The sequence below is a fragment of the Acipenser ruthenus genome, chromosome 21 (genome assembly GCF_902713425.1).
Source record: "Acipenser ruthenus chromosome 21, fAciRut3.2 maternal haplotype, whole genome shotgun sequence".
Classification (NCBI taxonomy): Eukaryota; Metazoa; Chordata; class Actinopteri; order Acipenseriformes; family Acipenseridae; genus Acipenser; species Acipenser ruthenus.
This window is the reverse complement of record NC_081209.1, coordinates 1,225,737-1,238,648: the sequence shown is the minus strand read 5'-3', so window position 1 is coordinate 1,238,648 and position 12,912 is coordinate 1,225,737. Positions and strand designations below refer to the sequence as shown.

At 42.0% G+C, this 12,912-nt stretch overlaps 2 protein-coding genes across 7 annotated transcripts in view; one reads left to right on the top strand and one right to left on the bottom strand.

Moving 5' to 3' along the window:
• LOC117428554 (phosphatidylinositol 4-kinase alpha) overlaps nucleotides 1-3,724 on the bottom strand; it is a 36,551-nt gene extending 32,827 nt beyond the window's left edge. For 3 of the 5 annotated variants that reach the window (XM_058994178.1, XM_058994179.1, XM_058994180.1), the window contains exons 1-8: nucleotides 3,461-3,724; nucleotides 2,599-2,733; nucleotides 2,256-2,349; nucleotides 1,691-1,779; nucleotides 1,365-1,437; nucleotides 1,019-1,278; nucleotides 812-878; nucleotides 75-223 (exon numbers count right to left, since the gene is read on the bottom strand). In XM_058994178.1, coding sequence (XP_058850161.1) covers nucleotides 75-223; nucleotides 812-878; nucleotides 1,019-1,278; nucleotides 1,365-1,437; nucleotides 1,691-1,779; nucleotides 2,256-2,349; nucleotides 2,599-2,733; nucleotides 3,461-3,559 — 966 coding nt within the window. In that variant the 5' untranslated portion in view covers nucleotides 3,560-3,724. The remainder of the gene's footprint in view (nucleotides 1-74; nucleotides 224-811; nucleotides 879-1,018; nucleotides 1,279-1,364; nucleotides 1,438-1,690; nucleotides 1,780-2,255; nucleotides 2,350-2,598; nucleotides 2,734-3,460) is intronic. The other 2 variants (XM_058994181.1, XM_058994182.1) reach the window with 1 other exon arrangement.
• Nucleotides 3,725-3,823: 99 nt separating this feature from the next.
• On the top strand, nucleotides 3,824-8,549 carry LOC117962918 (synaptosomal-associated protein 29-like). 2 transcript variants are annotated; one of them, XM_034902345.2, is made up of 6 exons: nucleotides 3,824-3,927; nucleotides 4,695-4,930; nucleotides 6,462-6,655; nucleotides 6,818-6,903; nucleotides 7,096-7,203; nucleotides 7,450-8,549. In XM_034902345.2, exons 2-6 carry the CDS (start codon nucleotides 4,700-4,702, stop codon nucleotides 7,605-7,607), a joined length of 777 nt encoding a protein of 258 aa, XP_034758236.2. In that variant the 5' UTR covers nucleotides 3,824-3,927; nucleotides 4,695-4,699; the 3' UTR covers nucleotides 7,608-8,549. The 2 variants fall into 2 exon arrangements, with proteins under 2 accessions (XP_034758236.2, XP_058850166.1); XM_058994183.1 differs by lacking the exon at nucleotides 3,824-3,927 and adding an exon at nucleotides 4,032-4,052.
• Nucleotides 8,550-12,912: the final 4,363 nt, after the last annotated feature.

Genomic DNA, 12,912 nt, shown 5'->3' with positions numbered 1-12,912 from the left:
GCAAACAGTTCTAGGAACAAAAAATATGCAAGCAAGGAATGAACGAGTGAGTAGGACGTGTGTTGCAAGCACACCATGTGTAGAAGCTGTCTCAGCACATCCAGGGGAATGTCAAACTCCTTGCTGCTGCTGCCAGTAAACAGAGGAGACACGGAGAAGCTAGAGCTGATGGTTGAGAAATAGTAATCTGGATCTACTGCACTGCCATCTGGAAGATAGGAACCTAGAAAGACAAACCAGGTTACAGGTCAGATTAATAACAACTAGTCATACGTGTCCGATCAGATTAAACATGACCGTGCAAACCGTACAATCTGACGTCCAGCTTGTATTTCAACCCTATGCCATGTCTGAAAAGTCAGACAAACTCACATGAGAATGCATTGCCTCATAATCTCACAATTCTCCTTCAAGTTTCTTTTCATAATAATAATCAGCCTCCTTTTGGAATTATTGAAGCGCACTAAAACCCATATTACATAAGTGGTATTTTTGCCGTCTGTTACTTTGGAAGTCTCCTGAGCAATGTTAATCCTTTTTAGTGCTATGACATTAACTCTCTAATGAGGCATTCTGCTGCATTAGTATTACTGCATATACAAAATAAATGATGCTAAGAAACAGATGAACGTGCATAAATAATATTACCATCGCAACACTGAAATCCTGGTTAAGCACCAAGTTTACACTTCAGGGATGGAAATAAGACTTCCCACTGCATAGCAGTTTCATTCATTCCTGGTTTTACTATGAGTTTATGTTACCTGTAACCTGTGGCTAATCATATTATAAAACATGCAATAGGCTTTACCTTCAAAATACTGCGTGTTTGGTCCTCCAGGAGAGCTAGGAGAGGGCCCTCCAAGATCTGGGCTAGACTGGAAACAGAATAGATGTATATGTGACTAATACAGTATTTCTTGGTAAGTGCAGAATTCAACTCTTCAGACCGACTACTGGATTTCTCTGAGATAGCCTGTCTTTCTGCAGCTCTGCCAGGATTTGATTGCACACTAACCTGCGAGGTGTTGGAGACGCTGCTGGTCTTGCGTTTCAGCGTGTCCCCCTGGCAGGCAGACAGCAGCGAGCTGGGCATGATGGATCTGAAATCATTAAAGGAGCGCCTGCGCACCCCCTCCAGCTCATCAGCAACCCGCAGCGGCTGCAGGGCTGTCTTGGGGAAGAGTTTGGAAAGAAGGGACTCGTCCGTATTACTGTAGCGCCCGAAAGCTCGAGCAATGCCGATCAGACACGGGACTGCAGATCTGCACAGATACTCTGCAAGACACAAACACAAATTACAATTCTAATATACTTGTGTAGAGCACCATCTCATACTTTAAAATTCATACAAAAAAATCTACCTTTATCCTGAGATTGAGGAGACTGACACATGCCCAGAAGAACCTGCATCACACCCATAACAGCATCCAAAATCTACAGGAGCAAGAAGGGAAAAATATTGGGGGGGAAAAAATGACCAATTACACCTCACCGCTTCAACCCAAGTGAGCCCAAGCTTAAGCTTGATAAAGTATAACATGAATAAGAAAATGTCTTTAAAAATACCAGACCTTTTCAGCATCAACACGGTTCAGTTTTGTTACTTTTATAGAACAATTGATGTTTCTTCTAACAGCGTTTCTTATGACAAGCTTGTCATACACTGTCTGTCAAATATGCCCCTTACCTGTCCTCGCAGTGATGCATCCCTCTGTGCTACATCAAACAGCAGCGTCACCAAGCAGAAGCTGAAGTTTTCTGCAACTGGCAGGGCTTCTATATTAAAAAAATATATTATATTACAGTGTGTATATATATATATATATATATATATATATATATATATATATATATATATATATATATATATATTTTACTTAGCAGACACCTTTATCCAAGGCGACTTACAGAGACTAGGGTGTGTGAACTATGCATCAGCTGCAGAGTCACTTACAACTACGTCTCACCTGAAAGACGGAGCACAAGGAGGTTAAGTGACTTGCTCAGGGTCACACAATGAGTCAGTGGCTGAGGTGGGATTTGAACCGGGGATCTCCTGGTTACAAGACCTTTTCTTTAACCACTGGACCACACAGCCTCTTTATATATATATTATATACAAGCACACACACACATACATAACATTAATAAAACTATGGATTGGGGGCACCAAATTGTTTTCAGTAACAGAGGAATCTTAACAAGACCTGTACAAACAAACATTTCCGAACAAAAGAAAGGTCATTCCCTACCTTTTGCTTTTCTTCCTGTGCTCTCTTCTATCCATTGCACTTTGTGTAACCCCTTCAGCAGGCGAAGCAAATATGGAACTATAGTTTCTTTATGCTGCAAAACAAAGGGATGTTTATTCATTCATTCATTTTAATTACTGTTTATCTGTCAAAACAAAAAGTGAGTGACCAGAGGATGCAAACTGAAAATGTAATGCAGGTTAATCTCCCATAACTATTAAAACACTAATTCGAGCTAAATTAGCTACTAATGGAGACAGAGCCAGACAACCGTTTCGACTAGAAGTCTTTTCTTTTTCAAACACTTCTTGGTGTCCACGCTGCCAATGACTGGTAAGTTTACCTGGAGCTGAGACTCCACCAGAAAAATCCCCAGAGCAATAACTGCGTCCCTCCGCCGCTCGTCCAGTTGATAGATCCCATGGAAATCCACAGGGCACATGCACTGCAGCTTCTGAACCTGGGGGTGCAGAACGCACTGCAGTAAACAAACATTTCTTATACTCTCGACGCTCGCGTGTTGCATCCAAAATGAAATTAAACAAAAACACAGAAACCGATGGGAAGAGGGACATTCACTGAAAACTCAATACTATTAGACTGCGTCACGCCCACATTTTTTGATGTGAAGCACAACAAGTGATCATAAAAAATAGTCTTGGTTTTGCCAGTAGTCTGCTATTGATGACGTTGTCCACTGTAACAAACGGTACATGTTTTATGGAATGGTCAATACTGTTTATAATAAATAAATAAACAACATTCACAAAATCTTAAGAAAATATTGATGGCTTCTTATGAAAACAAGACTCAATTATTAGTACTATCAATTGCATCAGCATAAATGTGTGTCACCTGGCAACGGTGTCTCCGGTAGGGAATCAAATGCCACCGGAGTATACTCGAGACAGGAAAGGTCTTCAGAAGCTTACTCAAAGTCCTTCAATTATGAAATGCTTCCTGGTAATGCTGAAACTATGGACAACTACAGAACAGTCTCCCTCTAAACTAACAGACCGAAAAGCATCATTGCTCACTGTATGCAGCACTCAGGAATCTGAAGTCTATTCTGATTTGTCAACTCAAAGAACAAGGATGTATATCATTCATACCAACCAAAACAACACCCCAAACAGGGCCAAAAACATTACGCCCAGAATTTGCCAACCCGGTGTATAAAAACAGCCGAGAAGCCTGCGAATTACCTTGTCTAGTGGCGCAGGTCTGTGTGCGGCCAGGGATCGAGAAAGAGACAGAACCGTGTTGAAATAAAACCCCCGGCTTCCTCCTCCTTTCACCGACATCTTCCTTTCTCCATCCGACAGAGAGGAAACAGCAGACGGGGGCGGAGACGGCGCGGGAGAGAGGACAAACTGCGCAGAACCGTGCAGAAAGATAGGGAGGAAAAGGCGAAGTCAAAACTTCAGAAAACAGCAGCAAAGGAGCTCGAGCTGCTTAAACTTTAAAACACCGATATGTGCCCGTTATTAAAAAAAAATAATAGCTACATAATATTTAGAGTTACAGAATGATTCAAATTCAGTTTGACAGGACCTGACTCACGTGACAAACAGCCAGTGACGTAATCAAACGGGGAACTTGTTCCGGTTGAGATCAGCTGACACAGCAGCTGCGCTAGGGCCAAGGCAGAGAGTTAGAATCAGTTAGCGAGGTACGTGGAATAGATTTTTCTTTCTTATTTAAAACTGTTTAAAGTAAAAATAAAATAAAATTAAAATAAAATAAAATAAAACAACAACAGACGGGTTGGAGACTGGTACGGTAACCCAGAGAAGGGTAGTTCCTAGTTTCACTTCCATTCCTGACGTGCATTTACAGTTCCAGGTTTATATGGATGATTCTGGGGGCCTTATCCACAAAGTAGAGCTACTGTGTATTTCGAAAATACCGATTCTCAAAGCTTTCTATTTTAGTTGTTTGTGTTAAATTTGTACGTAGACATGTGTTCTTTATAGAGCAAATAGTTGTAAATCGCTTAGCGATTTACACTATGAGCCAAAAATCAGTTTGAGTATAAATATTAAGAGAGGTAGTGTAAATTGTAAGTTTTTATAATAATTCTGCTGAACGTCTGATTGTCCTACACAGTCCCAAGTACTGTATTGTGCCTTTTTTTTTTTTTTTTACAGATTGTTATTTTATTGTTTTTCACAATATACAGATTTATCCACACTGTAGTCATTATTATTGCTTATTTTATGCAAGACATGACCCGTTTAGTCCCATCCTATTGTGTTGAAATGTAGCCAGTCGAACCAGGTTCCCGTCTTAATAAACTCCCTGTTAACTATTGGTTTGTGTGGATATTTAATTGGAGTCTTGTTTGGGAAATCTGTGGCGTGGATCTGACCCAGGTTCCTTCAGGGAAATACTGGTATATATAATGACTGTAATATGTTTTAAAACCTTTTCTTTCAGCGTTAATGATGTCTGCATACCGTGGAAATCGCAACCCTTTCGCTGACGATGACGATGAAGACTTTGGGGGGAAAGCGAGTGGAAGCGGCGGCTGGAGCGAGCCGACAGAGGCAGAGGACCGGCAGAGGTGGCTGGAACAGGAGGTCATGCGGACAGCCCAGTCCGCAGTCGACAGCAGCCAGAGATCGGTCTCTCTTATTTACGAGTCTGAGAAAGTGGGGTCCGAGACAGCCGAGGTGTGTCTGAACCTGTGCAGTGTGACCAAATGCACCTGAACCCAGCGCTCTCCTTCACTTACAATGTGGACTCAGCGGTTTTCTGACACCCTACCAGGAGTGGTTGATGGCAGCACTGTAGTTGGGGATGTGCACTTTCACATTAGTGGATCTCATTGGATTATGAGCCATACCTGATACAGGGCTGTACCAACACAACAAGTGAGGCTCTCTAATTCCATGACATGAGGTCACTTCAGCTGATCACTGCCAACGTGTAACAGTTCAAATAGGAACAGCCCTGAGCCACGCACACATTGATAGAATTGCTTCTCATAAAGCCCCCTGAATGTAGTGATTTAGATGTAAACACCTTCCCCTTCAGACGTGTTGCGTTTTCTGAAGCATGCCTTTCTCTTGCAGGAACAGCTGTTATTATCAGTGACAGGAAACAGCTAAGCATATTTTGTAGGAATTGGGCAAGTCAGAGGAAAGGCCAGTGGAATTTTGCTGTTCCTCCCGATAAGGAATTGAGATTAACCTTGTAGTTCACGTATGCTGTAAATGCATTGTCCCTGACAGCTCATGAAGGCTGGTTCTTAGCAGAAAAGAGGGCAGTTATGTATTTCATAACTCCTTTTAAGTCTGTTATCTCTCAATTAATAAACTATGGTTAATTCACTGAAAAGCAGTGATGCACTGCACAGCCTTTTTGTCACTATTCAGTGCAGTTCAGCAAATACAGATTTCAGCAAGGTAAAGTCAATATACTGCTGTGCATTATCTTAAAACCTTGTCATTTAACTACTGTATGCTGTGCCGTATTTCCCAGCAAGGGCACACAAGCAAAGGCACATTTTCAGAGACAGTAATACAATATAATACAAATACAATGTTAAGAAACTGCTCCTTCCTTCAACTAAAATGTACACGGTTACAGACGTTGTAATTCTCTCCATTGTTTTCCCTTTGTACTTGCTTCAAAGGAGGGCCCCTTGTGTCCTTTCCCCACTGTTGGGTTACTGTATTGCAGGAGTTATTTTTGTTGTTGTTCTTCAAATACTCTTCCAGGTTACTGATCCATATATGTGTGGCCTCTCTCGCAATTATTTTTCATTAATTCTGCAATAAAGGAAGCCCCCGATGAAAAAAGCCAGTGGGTTAGTTGGTTTCACACCTACAGTGTGGTGTTACTTTCATAGTGACCCTGGCAGGTTTGTCCTCAGAAACACTTTCTTTGAAGAGGCATGTCCATCCAAAGAAATGTAGCTTTTAGACCGTGCCTATACCATTTCTATTAGGGAGAATCAGTTTGCTCAATTAGTAGACCATATTTAAGATGTATTAGGCCTAGAGTTTAATTTCACTGTAATGCTCTTGTTTTACAGAATGTTTTCTGCTGGTCTAGTACTTCAGTTCCGTAGCAGATGGGACCTACAGTACAAGATGAGGAACGGATTAATTGATCGTTCACATGCTCCGATTGATCCGTTAAAAGAAAACATGCTTGTTTTAATGTTTCTAAAACTGCCTCTTTTAAAATTCCCTTTAGGAATTGATTCGACAGGGTGAGGCTCTGAAACGGACCGAGAGGATGGTGGATAACATGGATGAGGACCTGAAGACCAGCCAGCGGCATATCAACAGTATAAAGAGTGTGTTCGGAGGCTTGGTCAATTACTTCAAACCCAAACCAGAGACGAAACCACCACCGGAACAGCCCCCAGACTACAAACCCAGCAGCAGGTGCGTTTCCATCGCTTCACAATAAAAAAAACAAGAAGAAGAAGACGACTTTCCATGCTTTTCACTTTGCATTTTGTTTGAAGTTGAAATTGAGACAGAGAAACACATTGCCTGTAGTTGCATGGAAAACCAATAACTGTTCTATTATTTTATACCTACCAGATTGCAAGATGCATTGGTCCACAGCAAGGAGCAAGAACAAAACTACCAAGCAAGCCACCCTAATCTGAGAAAAATAGATACAGGAGGTAATAAAAATCTCCACTTGATACTGTAGGGATTCAGACATAAAGGATGCACCTACTTGTAATTCCTGATGTAGACACCAGATGGCGCTGCTACAAAGTAAATAAACACAAATGGTCCAAGACACTAAAGGTTTAAAATAAGCCACAGTGTTCAGACTGAAATAAGAATACAGTATTTGTCTAATTTTGTAGGATTTGGTGCTGGAGCCAGTGCTGATTTCTCCTCTTCACAAAGCAGTAATGGATATCCCAAGAACAAGCAGCTAATGACAGCCCACCAACAGCTGGATAATAACTTGGGTAAGAATACCTCCAGAAAGCAATATCTTTAATTAGTGCCGGACCTGGATTTTACATCCAGGACCTTCCATGTTGACTGGCATATTGACACAGCAGTCTGCATTGGCCCCATTGTACTATTAATAAAAGTGCATACATTTTGCACTACACATACTAAACACCCTGAAATATTTAAGGTGGGGCTGTCAAAGTGGGGAGTTAATCTATTCAGATTGATCAAGGTCCTCCTTTATTTCCCACCTACAGATGACATGGCTGCTGGGCTGAGCCGTCTGAAGAACCTTGGATTGGGGCTGCAGACTGAGATAGACTCTCAAGACCCGATCCTTGACAGATTGACTGGAAAAGTAGAAAATATGGATTTGAAAATTAGGGCCACAGATCAACAGCTGAAAAAACTTTAATAAACCTATACGACCAACACAGTTCTGCATACTCTTGTAATCATGAATTTTGAGTTGATCTTATTTCTTGTATACTATGACTATTATTATTATTATTATTTTGTTCTTGCTAATAACAAAAATAATTTTATACCCTCTGAATGTTAAGCAGATTCACAGGGGATAAAGTATTCCTTTATTCCCAGACCAAACCATCCCAAAAATGAGACTAGGTTTGCTGTTTTGCTGTGTACAGTGTACTCAACGCAGCAGCTACTGTATGTATACCGTGTCAAAAATGTGGCCTATTTAAAGCTTTATGGAGTTAATTCTGTTAAGATGTCCTCTGTTTATTGTGGATATAAAGTAGTATAAGTTAAACGTCTTAACATTTTTCAGCAATGGAAGCTACCCCTAACTGTTGCAATCCAATATAGATATCCAGATAGTATTTTTGTTAAGAATAAGGATGCAACACTCTCTGTGCTGTTTGTGATGCACCTTGTAATGAGATTGCTTTTGCATTTGGGGAAAAGTGAGAGACCCGACCATAAAGCATTATACACACCCTGCGCTAGAAGGATCGCATTGTAACAGCATTCTTAATAATCTTCTGATGACCTTTTTATTTAAATGCATCAAAGAAAACAAACAGCACACAGCCATGCTTTATAGAAAGATGTTTCAGGGGGGTGTATGTTCTATAACCACGAATCTCATTGTTTTTACAAGAAGACTTCCAGATGAATTGTGCGGACAACTGCAGAGTTTAGTTTGGTATTGAGATGTGGGATTCCTATACATGCTCTCACCCGACCTGCAGTTACATCATGTAACTACTTTATTGTGTTGTGCTAAGCATCATTCAGATCACTGTTTTAGATTCATTATATAGAACGTTCTCATGGTGACTGTTTGTTGTTTTCCTGAATTTTGATAATAAATTCAATGCATTGCTCTGGAGACTGCGGTTCTTTAATAACTCAGCCCCTGGCCACTCATGATGCCTCTTTAATACAATGAGATTAATATTTTTCCACTCAGGGAAAACGGGAGTGCCTGCTTCCATTCACTCATCTGACAGCTGGCAGTTCTTGTATAAAAAAAACCAAATCACAGTGAAAGCAATGCAGGTTGCAGAATTAAGAGATCCGCAGTACTGACACATACTACTCAACGAGCCTGCCAAGCTGGAGGTCTGGGACACTGCTCTGACGACTTGGCGTCTGCTGTAAATATTCAGAACGACCCCCTTGTGCGGTAGTGCATACGACAGACATGCAATCCGTCACTTTAATGTATTGAGACGAGTTCCTGACGGGGGGGACCTGGTTTTGATTAGGAATACGAATCTGCTCTCTGTGAAAAGGAGCTCTGTTAAATGTAGAGAACACGGACGAGAGGATACCACTGTCCCCCTTCCTCGCAGTACAGGAGAGGGAGAGGGAGAAACTACAGTACTAGCGATAAATGGCAGACAACACACACAGACGTGTGTCTAAAACCTTAAACAAAGGGGAATTATATCTGGGACGTTAGAAAGAGGACTCCCGGGTATGTATGTGTTTAAACCAGGTTACAGCATGGTCTTTTCACAGGTAAACCAGAGGCTATTAGCATTGTATAATGAACTGGCATGTCAGTCCATTGAATTGAACGGACAGTGGACATGAACTGCAAACCATGCTTCTAAACTAAAGCGCTGGAGTCGAGAGGTAAGTCTAATGCTGATGTACTGTTAACTCATCAGCCACTAGGAGAGCCATCAAAATGGTCAACCCTGATTCAGCATGATTAGCCAGGGCAGAACTCTGTGTCACACGTTTTCACTGTTCACTTTTCACATGCAGGTCCAGCACTCTCCCCGAGTGTTTCAGCTTCCCATTGCAGTCGGGCTCTGCAGCGCTTCACATGCTGAGCCTCATTAAGCACACTGAGGTCCATGCCGCTGCTCATTCACAAAAGGGCTTTACAAATCGACATGGTATTGTTTTGTGTTGCTGCAACCCCTCCACTGGCAGCGCCACCAGGGTCTTGGGCAGAATTTGTCCATACTACAGGACAGATGGGCTCCCTTGAGTTGCACAACCTTTTCTTTGTTGTCTTCATTTTGAATGCTTTGTTTTTTTGCTGATTGTACACTCTGAACTCTGAAGCACTGTATGGTTCTTTCCATTTTCTGAAAACTTACCACCACTTTATTCAAGCGGCATTCATTAAGATGGTTGAACCAGTGCATGTAGAACATCTTTGCTCCCACATAGTAAACAAGGTTACTATGATTAGGTTCCGCTCCTCATGAAGTCTCCAAACCTATCGTTCATCCACATTGAGCAATGCTATATTATCATGCAAACAATGCGTTCCCAGCATCACCAGTGGCTGCGGTTTATCTCCAGTGAGAGACAAGTGCAAACCACAATCGGAAGTTGCGCTGTTGGTTTTTCGAAGCCCGTGGAGAGCTGCTTTGAACAGCAGTCTTCATGTAAGCAAACAGCGCCTGGGCTGTGACAATGCCCTTGATGGCCTGGAATTCCCCGCTTTTCAGACGAGATAATCCCAGAACTCACTGCTGTCAGGGACAATCAGGCACGGAGCCAAAGACAGGCCTTCCTGCCTTTTCAAAACCCGGCCCAGTGCTAACAAAGGTTAAGCCGGGTTCAGGGGCGATGGCTGTCCCAAATCTATCTCCACTGTTATACACCAGGGGAATAAAGAGTTATGCTGACTTGGTAGAGCTGGGAAGAAAAATGGGCTTTGCAGTCCAGTCGCTATGTTTTTTTTTTACCCCCTACCCCTGCCTACCGACTTCACAGAGGTAGGTTGTGTAAAGCAGGAATCCCTGCATGCCTTTATCAGGGCAGAGCCAACGTATGATAATCATGTCAGTTGTTTTGCACAGTCTTTTTTGCAGTCCTATTTTTTGTGTTGAAAATAACCAGTCAGTTTCCCTAAGGCACTGGATACGCAGTAATTAAGAAACACTTTTTCGAGGGAGGAGGGGATTCTAAAAATAAAACCAGAGTGCAGAACTCTGATGGGAAAATGGAACTGGAAACAGATCCAGAGGATCGGAGCAACAAACCGCAAGCGAATGGAACTACAATCTCAGAATGCATCTCCAAGCTGGAGCTTTTTGAAAACAAAGTAACTGCTAGTAAATGTAGTATTCCATTTTGTGTTTTGCATTTTCACTACCTTATTGTTTCTGAGATACAAGCAAAACAAAAAAAGGTAAACGACTAGAAAGGGACATTTGGGCGTGTTCCCCAGAGAGTGTATGCAAGTGCTCGGTGTGTGTGTCTGTCTGTCTTTGTATTTGAAAGCAAGTTGCCAGGTTTGTTCCTATTTTAATATTTAAACAGTGGTGGTATTTAGACCTGCCAGTTTAGTTCAATTGATAGACCCCTCTGTCTTCAGTCTTTTGTCTGTTGAACACGTCTGTGTTTGAAGATGTGCAACACTGTACCCACCCCCTTCCCACTTCTCTACATAATTATAGCAATTACTCCTTAAACCAAAGCATGTCAAAAGCTGAACCAGAAGAGGATTTCATGCATTGAAACAATCAATAAACATGTTTGTTCCACAATTCTGAATCCCATCTGGAATGCTTTTATGGTTTTGTTTTGAATTCTTTTACTTGCATTTAACTCTTCTGTTGCTGGTGCAGCCTTCTCTTAACTGAAAAGAAACAGACATCCAGGATACTGACATGTTTGTGGATGTTTTATAGGTGTTCGGATACATTAATGGCATGGGTGGCAATGCCCTGGCAGAGGTCAACAGCCCCAATTTAAATCTAAATACCAACGGGAGGTGTTGACAGAGGAGAGCTGGATGAGCTGTATGATCATGCACGTGTTATTTTATCTGCCCGTGTGACAGGGTACCCCCCGCCCCTGTGTGTATTATGTATTATACTGTACTAGCACAGTGTTTTTGTACTGCTATCTGTGTGATCGCTGTACCAGCATGGTGTTTTTCCTATCTTGTTAAAAACCTTTTGTTTATTTATAATTAAAACGCACCGCAGCGCTTTTCATACCCCAGTCTGTGTCCTGGCCTGATGTCACCACCCAAGCCCTGTGTGACAGGCCAGTAGTAATCAGGTAGCAGCATTCCTGACAGTACAGTATGCACTCCCAACAGCACTGCATTAGCAATCATTGTAAAGAATAGCAGGTACAGTAAAGCAGACTGAATAAACATGTCACAGAAGTAAATGTGTATTAACAGCTCCCCCTGCTCCTTCTTCACCACTGTACTGGATGGCTCTGAGCTTGTATTGTCATATCGACCTACAGTGAGCAAGAAGACCGAGTTGGGCTATCGAAGGGACAGCCCTAGGGGTAGAGCATCGATTCCATGATTGTAGACCATTAAAATCCCATTTTGTGTTAATCACTAAAGTGTAACTGTTTACATTGCTTTCCCTAAACTGAAAAAGGCGGTTCTGTTTGTTTCAACTTTACTGAAAAGTATAAGAATCTCTCTCTAGTTTGTAATACGTGTTATCCACAAAGAGCTATGAGGAATACAGCAGTCATACCTGCAGTTTTCAACAAGTTCAAACAAGGCAATTCTGAACTCTAACCAGGAGAAGAAATACTGCAATGTTTACTTTTCATCTTCAAGTACAGTACTGTATGCCTCACCTGTAGTGGATCCTGAGCAAATGTAGACAAAAATATACGTTGCACACATCCAACCCCTTTGAAGTTGAATAACATTCCACTACCTGTGATCTCAAGAGAATAGAATGTAGAATGTTAAACCTGGCTGAACACTGTAAATTACAGATGGGCAACAGAGATACCATTATCCCAGCAGTGAAAAAAAAACAGAACCAAACAAAAGATACAAAGGACCTCGTCGTAACAGACGAGGGAAATACGTTTACTGAAGAAATGCTTTCTGGTTTTATCTGGTTCATCAGTGCTCGTCCGGTCCCTAGTAGTTCATTGATATCAGAGCTTTATCTAGCCAGTTCTTAAAGAACCCCAATGACTCAACACCAGCGGTAACCCGTTCCATACCCTCACTCCTCTCTGTGTAAAGATAAAGAACCCCAATGAGTCAGCGCCAGGGGTAACCCGTTCCATACCCTCACCCCTCTCTGTGTAAAGATAAAGAACCCCAATGAGTCAGCGCCAGGGGTAACCCGTTCCATACCCTCACCCCTCTCTGTGTAAAGATAAAGAACCCCAATGAGTCAGCACCAGGGGTAACCCGTTCCATACCCTCACCCCTCTCTGTGTAAAGATAAAGAACCCCAATGAGTCAGCACCAGGGGTAACCTGTTCCATACCCTCACCCCTCTCTG